The sequence below is a fragment of the Wyeomyia smithii genome, chromosome 1, assembly GCF_029784165.1.
Source record: "Wyeomyia smithii strain HCP4-BCI-WySm-NY-G18 chromosome 1, ASM2978416v1, whole genome shotgun sequence".
NCBI lineage: Eukaryota > Metazoa > Arthropoda > Insecta > Diptera > Culicidae > Wyeomyia > Wyeomyia smithii.
The window spans coordinates 52,901,981-52,920,283 of NC_073694.1; the positions used below are offsets into that span (position 1 = coordinate 52,901,981).

Below are 18,303 nucleotides of genomic sequence, written 5' to 3' on the forward strand. Positions count from 1 at the left end.
GACTTAGGTTTCCCCTTGTCAATCGGCTGTGTCTCCGGATCGGGAAGACTGTCCGTCGGGCTCTCTTCTTTCCCGCTTGGCGAACCGAGGATTAGTGATGAAACTGAAGGTCCTCCGTCCATCTCCAGTTCCATCTCCTCGGTTCTGCCTGTAGCGTGCAGCCTTGTGGGGCTGCACGCCATGGAGTGTGTTGACTCCATTTGTTCCGACAGGTTGAGGTTGCCGGGGCCCTTTTTTGAAAATTTGTTTAACTCCAGTTTTTAGTCCCACGAGTTTGCCACGAAAGAAGGGGTCATCTGCGTGTCACGATAGCCTAACGCAGAAGGCTAGGTTACTGTGGAAGGGCGCCAGGTATTCCACAGGCTCCGTTAGCGGCTGGGAATTTATTAACCCCCCCCCCACCAGTCATCTCTCGGCACGGGTCGCGTCACACCTTAGCTTAGGGGTTTAACCATTATTTTACGTAACAGCCATGGTTAAGAGCTGTTACAACCATCCTCTTTTCCAGGGGCTTTGGACCCTCTGCGCCAGTTCTCAATAATTTAAGTCTATTCGTACAGGCTACACTATACTAAAGAGAACCGTCACAGGCGGAGTTGAGGGGTCCCATACAAATGAAACACAGATTTCAGCACAATTCGAGAACCAATCAAGCAAATAGAATCAAATTTGGAAGGTGGATGTTTTTAGGGGTACCAAATATGTCCATGGAAGTTTGACACCCCTTTCATTCCGTAAGGGAAAATGAAACACAAATTTCTGCACATCTCGAGAACTAATCAAGTAAGTGAAACCAAATTTGGCATGTGAAGGTTTCGAAAGGCAAAAAATATTTACATAGTAAATACACACCTCTCCCTCTTCTGAAAGGAAGGAGCTACGAATAAACCACAAGTTCTGCAGAATTATTCAAGCAATTGGAACTAAATTTGGCATGGGAAGGATTTTGCAAGTAAAAAAAAATTCATGGTGATTCGACACCCCTCCCTCTTTTGGAAGTTTTGGAAGACAGCCCAAGTAACAATCCTAATGCGATTTAGTTTTATTTAAATTTTATGTTAGTTTTATCAAAACATTATTGAAGATATCGAGTTTTATCACAAGGTTTTTTAAGAACTTGTGGTTTTTATTTATGAGTAGTTTCCAAGAGTAATTAACGAACACTTGAAGAGTCCTCCATAAAACTTCTTCATTAACAAGTCTAACGAACCTGAGGAGTGGTTTTTAAACCCACTTAATATCCTTCTTAAAATACCTATGAGAAACTTCCATACAACTTCATGAGAGTTTTACTATATTTTTATGGTACTTATCTTTAAGATAAAGCTATCTTGAAAATGTGCCCAAATTTTTTTCTTAATCCCATTTTGTCTCGTGAAAGAGAAAACATTCGTGAAAGAAAAGAATCTAAAATAAACAAAAAAAAATTAAGCTCATTCAAACAACTAACTCCTCAAGTCAAGTCGAGTCAACCTTCATCATATTAAATCAAAGCATTCAAGCGTGTATATTGTTGTTGTGAATAAGCATCAAAATATGGTATTCATGCCCTTGCTCCATGCATTATGTTGCATTTCTTAATTTTGCTCATTCATGTTTTAAGGCCCTAGCCTATAACCGATTTGAGAAATTGAAAACATGTAAAAGGAACAAGGAGGTTAAGCAATTAACCATGGGCTTGGATGCAGCATTCATTCCTATGAGTAATTCTTCCGGTGTAACCACCATTTGCTTGTGAACGTTGTTAAAATCCTTCACTACATTATTATTACTTATGAGCTTTTGTAGCTTGCGTTTCATAGGAGGTGGCACTGGATTGTCTTTCACTTCAGTATCAGGCCATATCTCCATCCGTTCGAGCTCATAATCAGCTCATAATGCTTGAATGTAAACAAACAGCTGTCAAACGGGAGAGGGGGCTATCCCAGAAAAAAATTGTTTGTCTTGAAAAGTTTAAAAAAGTTTTATTCAGGTGAAAGCATTCATCTCCGAGAATGCAATAAGTAAATAAGTAATTGACAAATATGGCGAACAGACTGTAATTGACTCCGTCAAAATAATAGCCATTTATAATAAAACGGTAATAAAATACCGTGATTCTCAATGCAACTAATAATTTTGGCAGTTTAGTAGTGAATGTTGACCATGATGAACACAAAATTTATTAAAATTTTTGATAGTCCAGCAAACCTGAACACCCCTTCCTTTTCTTGTAAGAAGGGCTCTTATACAAAACTAACACAAATTTCCGCATAACTCGGGAATTAGGGTTTGCAATCCCGGGAACGATTTCCCGGGAATTACCTTTTCCCGTGATTCCCGGATCCCGAGAACAGGAATATTTATTCCCGGGATCCCGGGATTCCCGAGCTTTTCATAAAATTTCGCAAGATTTATTATAATTTCCCATACAATTTTGCAATAAAACGTAATATACTATCAAAACACGAAACTTGCGTCGTTAAAGTGTATAACAGCTTTAAAGTGGGCATTAAACGAAGTAAATATTTCTTTGAAATGAAGGTCAATTTTTACTTGCCGAGTACTATCAATTTATTTGCTTCGGTAATTTGTCGAAAATATTTGCTGTCTTATTCAGTAAACGAAAAATTAGGCGATTATTTGCTTCGTCCAATGTCGTTCTTTGACAGTTAGTTTACAACTGAGCGAATAGTGATTTCTTTCTTTGTCCATTGATGAAAATTAAATTGAATTGATTTAGAATATCCGAAACCCGTGGATCAATGCGACCAGAAATAAATAATTTAATCAAAACTCAGTCAGCGTAATTTGGGTCGTGGCCGCAATTTCACATGAAAAATCATCTCTAAGATTAATTACGTATACGAAATGCTTTGAAATTAACTTATTTAGAGTTATATTGAACAGATTTTTATTTATTCATTTCCTTCTAGTTTGTCTCGGCCTTTCAAAGAAAACGACCGAGAGGCAAAATGACGTTCTAGTTGAACAATTAAAATTCCTACATGGAATCCTTCTCTCTAATCAATGGTGATACCAATTACAAAAGTTTGTTGTTTGTTGAAACTAGATTTACTATGCAGTTTATTTTTTGAAAATAATTCGCATTTGATAAAAATTAGCGAAGAGGCTCGCGATGTAAACTTAAATAAGTTTTGTTTTGTAATTCGTTTTTCATTCGGATTGATAATGAAATTATTAACGATTTTTAGATACTATTTATTATTAAACTTTTTTTGAAATCTCATTTTTGCTAAGAATTGTTTTCCATTCCCGGTTCCCGGGAATTCCCGGGAAATGAGATTTTTTATTCTCGTTTCCCGGGAAATCAATTCCCGGGAATATTGCAAACCCTATCGGGAATTATTCAAGCAAATGGAATAAAATTTAGCATGTGGAGGTTTTTCGGGATAAGAAATGTTTCTATGACAGTTTGATACTCTACCATACTCTGGAACGGAGGGGAATTTCTCCATTTTCAAGTTTAAGATGGCGACTTCCGGACTTTGGAAAACAGCCGAAAATGACCAAATGCCAGCCAATAAGAAAGTTCCAGGAAGACGCTCAGAGGCCAGAAATGGGCATTTCCGTAAACGCGATGATGCACAGGAAGCCAAAAATCGACTTTAGACACCATTTGCCTGTTTCTGGGAAACAGCTAAAAATGACCGAACACCACTCAATATGGGTGTTTCCGAGTTCGGTATGATGCGCAGAAGCCAGAAATCGACTCTAAATGTCATTTTAAATTATAAGATGGCGACTTCCACTTTCTGGAAACCAGAAAACCACTAAATATTGATATTTCCGTAATCAGGATGATGCGTAGAAGCCAAAAATTGACCCTGGACACCATTTTTAATTTTAAGATGATGATCTGCGGTTTCTGGAAAATAGTCAAACGTGGGGACCCGGCACTTCGGAACCTCTACGGGAAGGATCTTTACATCCTTTGACAGCCCCGGTTCACACGGCGAATATCGCCAAAGCGTGATGTTGGGAGAAATCAACTGATTTTCTCAATAAGACTTTGTAGCCTGCCGCTCCTCGGACCTTAATCCCCTTGATTTTTATGTATATTCGTACATGCTGACCAAGCAAGTGAAGTGGAACAATTAAAAAAAACTTATTTCAGAGATCTGAGTTGGTAAACGGCTGGGCAGTGCGTACCAGCTGTATACCCTAAAGCTGAATGCTCCGCAATTATCTCCACGTGGTACCGACGAGCAACCAAGGGAAAATCGATGAACCGGTGGGAATTTAGTCGTATGCTAACAGGGAAGGGGGAGCTCTCCTTCAAGGAGGGCAGTTTGCCTGAGCGTCTGTTCTGCATGTTAGGGTTGGTTCAAACAGCGTCTGATCCGGAGCAGACGGCTGAATTACGAAATGCGGTGTCTCGCCAGCTACTCCCAAGGCGGCAGCCCCGTCACAAGACTAGACATCCGCAGCCCTAGTAAGGCAGCATGCCGAAATTCAAATACTACGAACAATCAAGAATTGAATACGGACCGACAGATCGACTTGAACTGTCGTACAGTACGGTCGCATTTTACCAACAGCTCGAGGCTAAGTCTTAGACTACCGAGAGATATTGAAATTTTGTTTTTCACTTTCAACAGGCAATCTTTTTGAAAGACTACCTGTTGAAACGCAAAGTAATAAATTTGTTTTTAACTTTAACGAGTGTTTAGTGAATAAATTTGGTTTGAGATATTTCTACTTAAATTCTATAGTGAAGTGAAAGTGTAGTGAAGTTTTCCAGTTATGCCTGGAAAAAAATAAAAAAGCTCACTTTGATGCGGCTTCAAGGAAACGTGAGGCATCTCCTCCAAGTGACACTGAAATTTCGACTAACAGGTATGATATTCTTTCTTCCGTTAGGGATCAAGAAATTCAAACTTCTCATACTGAGTATAAAGCCGTTATGAAGAAGGTTAAGGCTCCACCTATTGTGGTATTTGTAGCAAATTTTAAAGCATTTCGATCAGAGCTTTCATCGTTTCTGTCGGATGTGAAAGTTAATTTTCAAATTGGCCGCCAAGGCGAAATTCGTATTTTGGCCGAATCTCTTGATGGCCATAAACATCTTTTACAGTATTTGACTGAAAAGATGTATAAATTTTATTCTTTTGATGCCAAAAACGAGAGACCGTTTAAGGCTGTTTTGAAAGGTCTTTTAAATGACCAAACTATTGAGGAATTAAAAAATGTTTGTCAGAATCACTTGGTTTTGCTCCCAACCAAGTAATTTTGATAAAATGAAAGGCAAATGCCAAAATTAATCAAACTGGAATACACCAGGAAAATTACTTAGTACATTTTGATCGTACCAAAGTAAATAATTTTAAACGTTTGGCAAAAGCACGTGTTTTATTTAACGTGCGAATAAAGTGGGAAAATTTCAAGAGACATGGAGAAATCCATAATCTTACTCAATGTCGGAATTGTCAAGCCTATGGTCATGGAACTCGAAACTGCCATATGGCAGCAAAATGTATGATTTGTGGTGACACTGGTCACACGAAAGATATCTGCCCCGTGAAAGAGACCACTAATAGTTTCAAATGTGTAAGTTGTGGGGGAAATCACAAATCTAATTTCTTTTATTGTCCTGTAAGGTCAAAAATTATTGCTTCCAGACAACGTAGGAATTCTAAGCAACCTGTTGTCAATGTAGGTATACAAAAGACTTCCAATACTGTTCAGGCATCACCAGCTCTTTCATTAGCAGGTGTGTCTGTAGGTAATAATTTAAATTCAGATAACAAATTTCAGACAAAAAATCATGTTCAGGCAACACCAGGCTGTTCATATGCCAGTGTCCTTACAGGTAATATTTCAAATTCAAACAGTAACAAACCATTCGTGTTTGGTGGTGGAAAGTCAGCCAGTATTGATTTAGGTAGTCCAACTCCAGAAAAGATTGAATACCTACAACAATCCATGCTGCAGGTGATGTCCGTTTTGTTGAACTGTAACTCGATGTACGAAGCTGTTCAAGAAGGTATAACATTTACAACTAATATTGTTATGAAATTGAAATTCAGCAATGATTTTAAATAATGCTGTAAATTTTCTAAATTGGAATGCTCGCTCTTCAAAAGCGAAAGAAGATGATTTTTTTAATTTTTTAACAGTCCACGACGTGCATATTGCAGTTGTGACTGAAACGCTTTAAAAGCCAAATATTAAACTAAAAAAGAACCCAAATTTCATGGTTCATAGGTTTGATAGAATTGATGTTGCCGGTGGTGGAGTTGCAATAGTTATCCACCGTCGAATATAACATCGTGTTTTACCCCATCTTGAAACCAAAGTTATCGAGAGTTTGGGAATTGAAATTGAAACAAGTATTGGCATTTTATTTATAGCCGCAGTGTATTTGCCTTTTCAATGCACTGGTGAGCGAAAATATTATTTCAAGGGAGATTTGCAAAAACTCACAAGAAATAAATCTAAATTTTTAATCATCGGTGATTTAAATGCGAAACATCGATCTTGGAATAATGCTCAAAGCAATTCCAATGAAAAAATATTGTTTAAGGATTGCTCGGCTGGATTTTATTCAGTTTTATTTCCAAATGGTCCTACATGTTATTCTTTTATTAGGAATTCATCTACAATTGATTTGGTACTAACAAATCAAAGTCATTCATGCAGTGATTAATTAACTCATGCTGACTTTGATTCTGATCATCTTCCCATAACATTTTCTATTTCCCATGAAACTATTTTAAATCCCACTAGATCTGTGTTAACTTATCACATGACTTATTGGGATAGATATCGTTCTACGATCGAAGAAAATTTGAATGATGATATTATTTTACAAAATAGTGCTGACATTGATAGAGCATTAGATAATTTTAGCAGCTTAATACTCAATGCCCGGAATTTATCAGTTCCTAAGGCTCTAGTGAAATTTAATGCACCAATTATTGACAGTGAACTTCAACTTCTTATATGTTTGAAGAACATACGGAGATATCAATACCAAAGATCTCGGGATCCTGCTTTGAAAATTATTTTTCAAGAATTACAAAAGGAAATTAAACATAGATTCACTCTCTTGCGAAATGAAAATTTCATGAGAGAAGTTGAACAACTAAAACCTTATTCAAAACCTTTCTGGAAGCTTTCGAAGGTTCTTAAGAAACCTTCGAAGCCCATTTCAGTCCTTAAAGATGGTGATTGCATTTTTTTAACGAATGAACAAAAATCTCAAAAACTTGCTCAGCAGTTTGAGAGTGTTCATAACTCCAATTTGAACGTAGTAAGTCCTATTGAAAATGAAGTGAACCAAAAGTATGATCAGATCACCACCCAAGAATTTCTTTCTGAAGAGGTATTGGAAACAAACTTGAATGAGGTGCGAACTATTCTCAAAAAATTCAAAAACATGAAAGCACCAGGAGATGATGGGATTTTCTATATCCTCATCAAAAGACTTCCCGAAAACTCTTTAAATTTCTTGGTAAAAATTTTTAACAGATGCTTTGCACTAGCACATTTTCCTACGAAATGGAAAAATACTAAAGTCACTCCAATTTTAAAACCCGAAAAGAATCCAGCTGAGGCATCAAGTTATAGACCAATTAGTATACTTTCCTCTATTAGCAAACTTTTTGAAAGAATAATTCTTAATAGAATGATAACACATATTAATGAGAACTCAATTTTTGCAAATGAGCAGTTTGGTTTATATGATTCGAACTAATAAATCTGAAGGCTATTCGACTAGAGTTGCTCTTCTAGATATAGAAAAGGCATTCGACAGTGTTTGGCATAAAGGTTTAATAGCTAAAATGTCAAGTTTCAGTTTTTCGCTTTACCTTATAAAAATGATTCAAAGTTATTTAACTGACAGCACTCTTCAGGTCAACTATCTAAATGATCTAATAGATTGCCTGTTAGAGCTGGTGTGCCTCAGGGGAGTATCTTGGGCCCAATCTTATATAACATTTTTACTTCTGATCTTCCTGATTTACCACCAGGTTGTGAGAAATCTCTGTTTTGTGACGATACAAGCATTTCCGCAGAAGGAAAAAGCCTACGTGTTATATGCAGTCGGCTACAAAAAAGTTTAGATATATTTTCTTCATACTTGCAGAAATGGAAGATTTCCCCTAATGCTTCTAAAAGACAGTTAATTATTTTTCCTCATAAGCCAAGAGTTTCTTTTCTCAAACCCACCCCTAACCACGTTATTAAGTTGAACGGTGTAGTCTTTAGTTGGTCTGATCAAGTTAAATACTTAGGGCTAATTTATGATATGAATCTTACTTTCAAGGAGCACATTGGAAATATCCGGTCAAAGTGCAATAAGTATATCAAATGTTTATATCCTCTTATCAACAGAAATTCTAGACTTTGTCTCAAAAATAAACTGTTAATTTACAAACAAATTTTTAGGCCAGCAATGTTATATGCAGTTCCCATCTGGACAAGTTGTTGTGCAACCAGGAAAAAGATACTTCAGAGGATTCAGAATAAACTTTTGAAAATGATTTTGAAGCGTCCTCTCTGGTTTAGCACGAACGAGCTACATAGGCTTACTAATGTAAAAAAATTAGAGAATATGTCAAGCCAAATTATCAACAAATTCCGACAAAAATCGTTGCAATCCTCAATTGCAACGATTAGCTCACTTTATAGTCAGTAAGATAGTTTTAAGTTTATTTTAAGTTTTGTTTTATTCCTTTTTTTCCTTGACAAGTAGGTTTAATAATTTTCCTACAATTCCATAACTTAACTGCGAAAGCTAATAACATTCAATAATATAAAAAAGCGTACAAATATATATATATATATATATATATATATATATATATATATATATATATATATATATATATATATATATATATATATATATATATATATATATATATATATATATATATATATATATATATATATATATATATATATATATATATATATATATATATAATTGAAATGTCACCATTTGTGGCAGAACACACAATACTAATTCTGAATAGATATTAGTACATAAATAAATCATTACAAACATTCCCCCCCCCCCCTTAAAAAAAAAAGAATACGGACCGAAACAGTCAACAACGACCTAGGCGACGAAACAAGAACGACGATTGGATGCTCGGTACATGGAACTGTAGATCACTGAACACCTCGCGTGACGACCGGATTCTGCTGGATCAGCTAGAACCCCGCCACTTTGACATCGTAGCGCTCCCGTTGTGTTCACGTGAACGAATATTATTGAGCCCGGAGTTCCAGGCTATATATTGGTTCTCCTAGAATCCAGTGTAGCACATGTCCGCTCATCTGATCTGATGATGAAAAAAATTGACCATTCTTATTTCTTATTATCAATCCATAACCAGTGTGTCGAACAGTTGACATTTTTGCATGACACCGTATCGAAAAGTACTGTTGCCTCTCTTGCAGACTGCGACAGTAGCGTTCAACTGTACGTTTCTCTATAGGAGAGAATCGTGTGACTAGAATCCAATACGGATGGTGACGATTCTTTTTTGTATCGATCTCCGGCCTAATTACTAATCAATACCACTTACAAAATACTCACACAGATCCTGTTCCGTCGTCTGTCACCTTTAACCAGGAGGGTTATGTGCCAGTACCAAGCGGGCTTCGTGGGAGCTCGTGCCACCATGGACCAGATCTTCTCGATCCGATAGAAAAAATGTCGCGAGTACAACGTGCCTACACATCACATCTTCATCAACTTAACGGCGGTCTATGATACAGTCGATCGAGAACAGCTATGGCAGATCATACACGACAACCGGATAAACCGGATAAACTGACTCGATTGATCAAGGCCACCATGGCTCAGGTGATGTGCTACGTGCGTGTTTCGGGGATACTCTCAAGCCTCTTTGAATCGCTAAGAGGGTTAAGACAATGTGATGGACTTTCCTGTTTGCTGTTTAACATCGCCCTTGAGGGTGTGATCCGAAGGGCGGGCATCCACACGAGGGGCACGTTTTATACAAGCTCTGTTCAGCTTCTGGGCTTCGCGGATACTTTTGACATCATTAGATATAACTTTGCGACGGCGAAGGAATCTTACGCCCAAATGAAAGCCGAAACCGTACGAATCGGACTGCGAATTAATGCGTTGAACACGAAATACCCGCGAGCGAGGGTCCAGGGAGAACATCATCAGCCTCCCAACCAGAGATGCCAGAACTTTTTCGTGAAAATCCGTAGATTCTACGGATTTCTACGGATTTCCCTATTTTCTTCTTCTTTTCTACGAATTTCCCATATATTTGTAGATCCGTAGAAGGGAAAAAATCCGTAGATCTACGGATAAATCCGTAGATCTGGCAAGCCTGCTCCCAACTCAAGTCTTTGTAGACAGTGATTAGCTTGAGGTGGTCGACGAGTTCGTGTATTTTGGATCACAGGTGACCGCGGACAATAACACCAGTAAAGAGATTCTAAGATGCCAGGCTGGAAATTGTGCCTACTTTCACTTCGGTGGCACGAACAGAAGTGAATAAATTATAACGAATTGTTTTGGAAGTTTATAATTCCAAATGAACTCTTTGGAACACGGAATAGTAAACAGAATTCGTTCTAAAATTTGTTTGAACAAATCTAAATTTTGGGTTGCGTTTCCTACAGTAAAAAATTAAGTATTTTTTGTGTAAAACAATAATCACTCACCATGTGTTAGGATATTAATCGTCTCATTGTGCACGTAAAACAGACTGCTAAGGCACCCCTTGACGCCCTGCAGAGGCCGGTACCCGGTGAGAACATAGGGGTTAAACTGCAGGTGCTGCGGCATGTCCTTCCACTGTAGCAGGTCGTCCGGCGGAGTGAGTAACTTGTTTATCTGCTTGATGAGTGGCTGCCGCAGGCTGCCCTCATCATCGTCGTCCTGTGTCACTTTCGCCGGTTCTTCGCCGTTGCGTTTCGACAGTACCGTTGTTTCGGGCGGTTTCGAAGGTGGCGGTGGAGCACTTTTCTTTGGTGTCTGTTTCACTGCCGCCATGGAGGAACTTTGCGATGGCACTGTCGGGACAATGTTGGCGGTGGTCATGACCACCATCGGAGTAACCAGCCCCGTGGCCTCTAGCGACGGTTGCATTTTGTCCAATTCCTCCAGCTTGGGTTCGAACGGCGAGATCAGCTCTGTGCGTACGTACTGATGAAAGCACCAATTTCAATTTCAGTCGAAAATTATTCACGTAATTTCAGCACTAAATATTTGTGTAATAAACAAACACGCGCAAATAGGTCACGAGATTTGATCACTGTTTTGATGCGCTTCCTCTGGCACACTAACTTTACTGGCTCAATTCCACGCTCAGTCGCGTTTTGTACTCACCAAATACACACACACCCACGGAATTTTCTTCACCCAGAGCGAACGGAAGCACGGAAAACGACAATCGCGTAATCTTTATGTAATCCCATCCAAATGCTCCGCACGTGAAACGGCATCAGGCACTCACACACCCGCACACATTAACTCACGTGTTTTTTGGGCTCACTTGACGACCTGACAACATTAAAAAGGATAGATTTTTGGCCACTAGTTCACAGCGAATCTGCGGATCTGAACTTGAGCATCTCAATGTTTTACTGTGCGCCTCCTGCGAAGAGAAGAGAAAAAAAAGTATCCGTAAATTAGATTGTGATGCGTTGATTTACGACGAGCTGCTAAAAGATCATTAGTTTCCACGAGACGAGCAATAAAATCCCGTGATAATCTGCATTTGCGAGCGGCCACGGGGGGAAGCATTTTTCTCTATCCGGATACCTTTCAGCCAATTTGTGGTGCATTTGACGAAAATATTTCTACTCTCCCTCTCATTCTCTCGTTGTTTTTTTGCTAATATCCAACCAGGCTTTTTACGACATACGACCGATGATGACGCGCGCGGGTGGTGATGACGATAAACGGGTCGAGCTACAATGTCGTTCCACAGACAGCGGAACATCTGTTCAACCGACAGTCATTAGGATTCAGTATACATATGTTCCACATTTTCCGAATAGCATTGATCGAAACGTATGTACTGAATAGAATTAGAATTTAAAATACTCATACCGAAGATTGTTTTTTTTTTATCCGAATTTGGAAGCGTTCGAGTTCGTGAATAACCGGGGATCTCCATTGAAAGAAATACTGGAACATTATTCCGGGGAAAAGATACTACGATATTAAAACTATTCTATGTAAGTAGGATCTAAAATATTTGGTTTAAATGAGCGAGCTTTCCAGCTCAAACTTTTGATTGGATTATTTGCAAATTCATTTGAGAAACCAGCAGTCGTGGCAAACAGCGCAATAGTAATAATATTTCTAATCAACCGTCAAAGTGTCGTATGAAACCAAAAGTGAAACAATTTCTGCGCATAATTCAGCATACTTTAAGGTTCTAAAAATTCTTTTCTGTAAGAAATCGAGTCACTCCCCCACCCACAAAAAAACCTATGCACAGCTATGCGGGTAGTAGTAAATAGGAGGCAAAGCAGAAAAAAATTCTTTCTCCGGTTCAGCACCTTCACTTTGTAAGAACCCATCATTCAGCATCTTTATCGTCGCCTTCTTGAAGCGAAGCTTGACGGGTGGATAAGCTATTACAGTGATGAGATATTTCGACCTTGAGAAATTACAAATGAAACAGATAATGATGGGTGACGACGATCATGACGAGGCACGTGTGAAGATGATGGAGCAGAAAATGCGTTTCCGTCATAGCACGAATTCCCGTCCATTTGCGGTGGAGTCTAATGCTTGCCCTATGTGGGCAGGAAATTTCACACCCGCTAGCGTGCTACGAGTGGGTGGTGGCAGTTTACTTTATGCCTATTTGTGGCAGAGTGTGGCAATAAGGAGGTGCCTATTACAGCAGGACAGTAGCAGCAACTCCTACGGTGTGAAAAACTAGGCTCGTCATTGTGCCTGGGAACAATTAGAGGTAGTGATTTGGGGGAATGATGGTACAAAACTGTATCGAAAATGACACGGTATATTACATGCAATTGTTATTTATTTGCTCCATGATGGTGTAACACTTTGTGTCAAAACAAAAAAAAAACATGCAGTTTGACGTTCAATTATAGAGTCACTATTGAATGGACCAAGGTTTTCCACACTGGGCAAGCTGGAGCCTAGTGGATGGTGGATGATAACATAAATGGGCATTCCACACGAATGGTTCAACAAAACAAATAACAGCATACATAATACAGCTGCCTTCAACGAATCAAACTGAAAGGTAAAGGACAAACCAAACATTTTAAGCTGCTGAAAAAAAAATATGATCCAAACGCGAACGAATCATTTAGTGAACCACACCACCATCGCCATTACCGTCGCCACCACCACCAATTAAGTTCGTTAACCTCATCACGATTTTGATTTATTTCCGGAGGAAATAAACAAACTTTCCAGTGCCACGTTGGGTGGTCTCGCACTCGGAGTAAAAGGAAAAAAAAAAAATAAAATATAAAAAACGCCGCTTGCCGCAGAATCAATTAGCCAGAGCCAGGTCTGCTAGACAGATTGACGGTTTTCACTCGACGCGAAAGCATGATTCAGTCTTTTTTTCTCCCGTGAATATCGGAACCAATTTGGTTGCGAAAGTATTATAGGGGGGAAAACGGCAATTGTAATACCTGTGTCAACGTTCACGAGCGCTAGATTTTTTTATTAGTAATGTTCCAATTAAATAGTCCCAGTCTTTCGAATATTCAAGATTAATTCTCATACCACACCCGTACACACGATTTATTTTTAAAAAAAGTTTAATTTAATTTAGAAACAGGCTTAAAACATATGCATACAAATTGTTTTTTTCTTAGTTTACAGGCAGGCGAAGTATTTCCAATCATCTAAAAAAGAAGAGCATAATAATTTCTGTAACTGGCCAAATAAAATATCTGCTAAATTATAGATGTAAGTGCTCTTTCAATCTAAAATTCATTTTAATTTGAATTTTACCAGTATTATAAAATAAAATAACAATCAATACTTCATGCCAACCGGGAGATGCAGACGGTCTAAGTGAAGTTACGCAGTATTGAAATTTGCTTTTTCATATTGCATTAGTGGTATGAAGCCAACAACGGGGTCATTTTCGTACCCAAGCTTAGCTTCGTTCTGACTGTACATATCAATGGTTACTACTCCGTGATAGGTCCGAGCCACTCAAGATGCAAAATGAATTAACTGAAAGAACGACTGGAAGTGGTAATATCTTCTCACTGTGCATCTTTTAATGACCCGACTCGAGAAAATTTTCAGCTCGAAAAGATCCTCGACCTGATCGGAAAAAGAAACTTGACATCACAATCGTGTGTGGGAGAGCTTGCCCACCGACATCGCTAACCACAGAACCACGGGTACCGTTGGAAATCAAAAAAAAGTGAGATAAAATTGAACTTTTTTCGAAGAAATTGTTTAATTCGTTCTAGCAAACAATATATTGTAGAACATTGAGAGTTTGTAGAAAATCACTCTAATTTTTTAGAAGCAATCTATAGAAAACTCCACAATATTCCATTTGAATAGACAGATAGAAGTGTGGTGTCTTTGACAAAGTTGTTTCATAAAAAATATGCTACAACTTTGCCGAACACAGTGAATTTTTATATGGAAAAATGAAAAAAGTAAAATTCGCTTCTCACTGTTTAACTGTTTGAGAATAATTAATGGATCAACATTGTTGAGGCTCTAAAATATTTTTTTTGGGTCAAAATAATTTCGATCACATTTTTGTAGCTTTGGAAACAGTGTGAGACGTGTCGCTCCTTGCTACAACCATTCACCGCATGAAATTGTCCAAACAGATCATCCACACGTTCACGTATCTACCACAACAATGAACGTTATCGACGAAACGTGAAAAAATCAGAGCACCGAGATACAACGATTCACAGGTCGAGCGAAACAGAAGTGACCCTACACGGCTACAGACCATTTTACGGGACGTTTCAGAATTCAATTTATGAATAAAATTTTAACAGAAAACATGGAACTGCTGGCATGGCGCACTTAAAAGAAACATCAACATCAGAAAATACCGTGTATTCCACACTACCAGTTTGCAAACATACGTACGAAACAATAGTTTGTACTTAACTTCCTAAATCCATTCAAATTGTTGCATGAGCGCCTTTGTAGCCTGTAGCAACCACCTACACCAAACACATTAATTTCAGCAAAGAAACTGATGAAAAAACATTTGAAATGTAAACTTTTACTAAGCAGACAATTCACACGTACTGACGATAGCCGTGTTACCTGAACCCCTCCGCCCCCACAAATCCAAGGACATGAAAGACCTCCCCCCCACCGCATCGGAACTAGGGCCTATCAAAAAATACTGGGCTGTTTGAAGCAGGAACTACGAAAGCATTCCAATGTGGTCAAATCTGACGAGGACATAATGGAAAAGTTGGTTTCGGTACAGAAAAAGCTGCAGCCAGATGTTGTACAAAACCTAATGAGTGGAGTTCAGCGTAAGATGTGAACATACGGTTATGGCATTAAAATTGAATGAAATAGATATGCCAGAAGCTTACTAGGTAATATTTTATTGCCTAAAAGTTTGAAAAGAATCGGTTAACTAGGTAATTTTCTCCGTGATGCAATTTGATGAGTGACACCCTTTAGTCATGATCGCGATGTGAATAAGTGTAAAAAAATACTCCCCCCTAAAATTACGTAACGCTAAACACCAAAAGAAATTTGATTTTGAAGGAAAATCACAGTTACGTAACTGTTTCAACAACCCCTCCTCCCCCACAAAACAATACAATATCGTACAAAAAAAATCGATAAAAAGAATAAAAAGTTTCCCTAGAGTCCGACAAATACTGTGCTAATATCAGACAAAGTTTATAGTTGAGAATTCAGTTTGTTTTTTTTTTCAATTTTCAAATTTAAAAATTACTCAACGTTTTTTTGCAGCCAAGCATTTGTAAAATTAAATTCAGTGCATTATTTTCAACAAAATAATTACCTCAACCTGTTTTCTAGGTCCAGTTTTCAAATATTTGGTACTAATAAATAATTTTCAATGACAGCTTTTGGCCTTTGCCGAGTTTACTTATTTTATTTTATATTATTTTATATGAACCAGCGCACACTGTTTCCAAAGCTGCAAAAACGTGATCGAAATTATTTTAACCCAAAAATCTTGATTTTAGAACCATAGTGTCTTCACTAGTTGTTTCATTAATTATTTTCCATGTTTTAAAAGTTACAGTTTTGTGATCAATTCACTTAACAGTGAAAAATGTACACTTTTGTGTATGAAAATGCATCGTGTTCGACAAATTTGTAGCACATTTAATGAGAAACAACTTCGTTTTCTACAATTTTTCAATGTTCTATGATATTGTTTTCTATAACAAAACAAACAATTTCTTCGAAGGAAGTTTATTTTTATCTCACATATTTTTTTAGTTATTGACGATTTATACTTAAATAATGCACTAATTCACACTTATTACTTTTTACTAAAAAAAATTGATTTTGCAGCCGTAGTGTCTTCAGCAAAGTTGTTTCGTTATTTATTCTTCATTTTATGAAAGTTATAATTTTGTGATTAATCTACCCAAAAGAGAGAAACTAATTTTATTTTTCTCATTTTTGCATATAAAAATCCACTTTGCTGAGTAAAGTTTGAGCATATTTTATAAAAAAAAACAACTTTGTCGAAGACACCATATTTCTATCTGTCAATTTAAACGAACTATTGTGAAGTTTCCTCTAGAATACCCCTAGAATTATTTCATTGATATAACTTTTTATAGTGATTCCGGATTGCATGATGATTTAGTTATACAGCTCGGACTCGATTATCCGGAATTCAATTATCCGGAATTTTAGACCCGATTACCCGGAATTTTATTTTTTTGGTGTCCGTTTTCAATTTTTATTCCGAAATTTTGCCTTTACCATCCCTTCTGGCATATTTGTTACCATTTATGTCACTTCCGGCATATTTGGGACATGTTCGATCTAAGTGAAAATAATCCAATTTTTTTTTTTGCTTTTCAAGATTTTTCCCCTTTTTGCCTCAGAAATAACTTCTGGTTACGCCACTGCATCATACAAGTAAAACAAAGAAAAGAAATATTTATTTTATGTTCGTTAATCACAAAATTTAACTAGTTTTTGTGTGATTCATCAGGAAAACTCGATTATCCGGAATGAAAATTTTTTTGATGTTCCGGATAACCGAGTCCGACCTGTACTTCAATACAGAAATGGTTTAGTCTGCAGATATTTGCAGATTTTGAAGATATCTGTTAGAATATTAATGCATTATCTTAATAAAAATCGTCAATAACCAGAGAAATATGTGAGATAAAAAAAAACTTTCTTCGCGGACATTGTTTGTTCTGCTATACCAAATAACATTGTAGAACATGCAGCTTTGGAAACAGTTTGCAGCGCAGCGTCACAACTAGAGCCTGACAAAGTTAATTTTTAATTGCCAATCATCAGGTGATGATGACGCTGTCAACCGTCGCTTTCGATTAAAACATTTGTTTCATTTTCGAGCACTTTGTGAGTCACATGAAAACTGCTCGAATGCTCTTGCATGAGTTTGACAGTTGAAGGACTCGAAAAGCAATGATGCCTGATTGCAGGGAAACCAGATGTGCAGATTTGTCTGCAAAACGCAGATTTTTAGAGTCTGTGTGCAGATTTTTATTAATTCGTAACTAATTTATTTAATACTTTCCTGCGGGAGAGATTTTTGTCAACGCCATCACCAGCGGGGCACCAGTTCTCAATGGCCAAATCAAACAACTAAAAAATCTTCCGAAATATTGATCGGAGCCATATTTAATGGATGCTATTGCAGTTACAACTGCGGTTTAAAGTGGATCGACGAGCAGCCGTGGGTCCTTTCACCCCACGCATATTACAATGTGATTAATTCCGATTTTAAACTGCTAACGCGTTAGAAAAGTATCATCAAAAGACGTGATGCGGTGCTAATTTCAATTGATACCCTGGAGTAAAGGAAAGAGCCATAATTTGCACCAGTCTCTCTGTCGAATGAAACAATCATCACTTTCATTTGAAATGAACTAATAAACACCAGGCACCAGAGAAGTTGAATGTCATTGTTCCGCCAATTCATATAGCAATGGCCCTTCTGATGGTATAGAAGGAACTCTCAGATGACGGCAAAAAAAGATCGGACTCGGAAAAAATGCGACACTTTGTTTTGGGTCTAACTTTTTATCGCGTGAGTAAAAATCAATAAAATTTTGGGTAATATTGCCTGGGCGGTTAAAAATTAGAATTGGGATTGGGTTGTTTAGCTA

General features: G+C 37.6%; 1 protein-coding gene across 1 annotated transcript in view; it reads right to left on the reverse strand.

The window, feature by feature from the left end:
* The window catches only part of LOC129718625 (progestin and adipoQ receptor family member 4), a 93,869-nt gene that overhangs the window by 70,813 nt on the left and 4,753 nt on the right, over nt 1–18,303 (reverse strand). The window contains exon 2 of the mRNA XM_055669560.1: nt 10,663–11,597. Coding sequence (XP_055525535.1) covers nt 10,663–11,089 — 427 coding nt within the window. The 5' untranslated portion in view covers nt 11,090–11,597. The remainder of the gene's footprint in view (nt 1–10,662; nt 11,598–18,303) is intronic.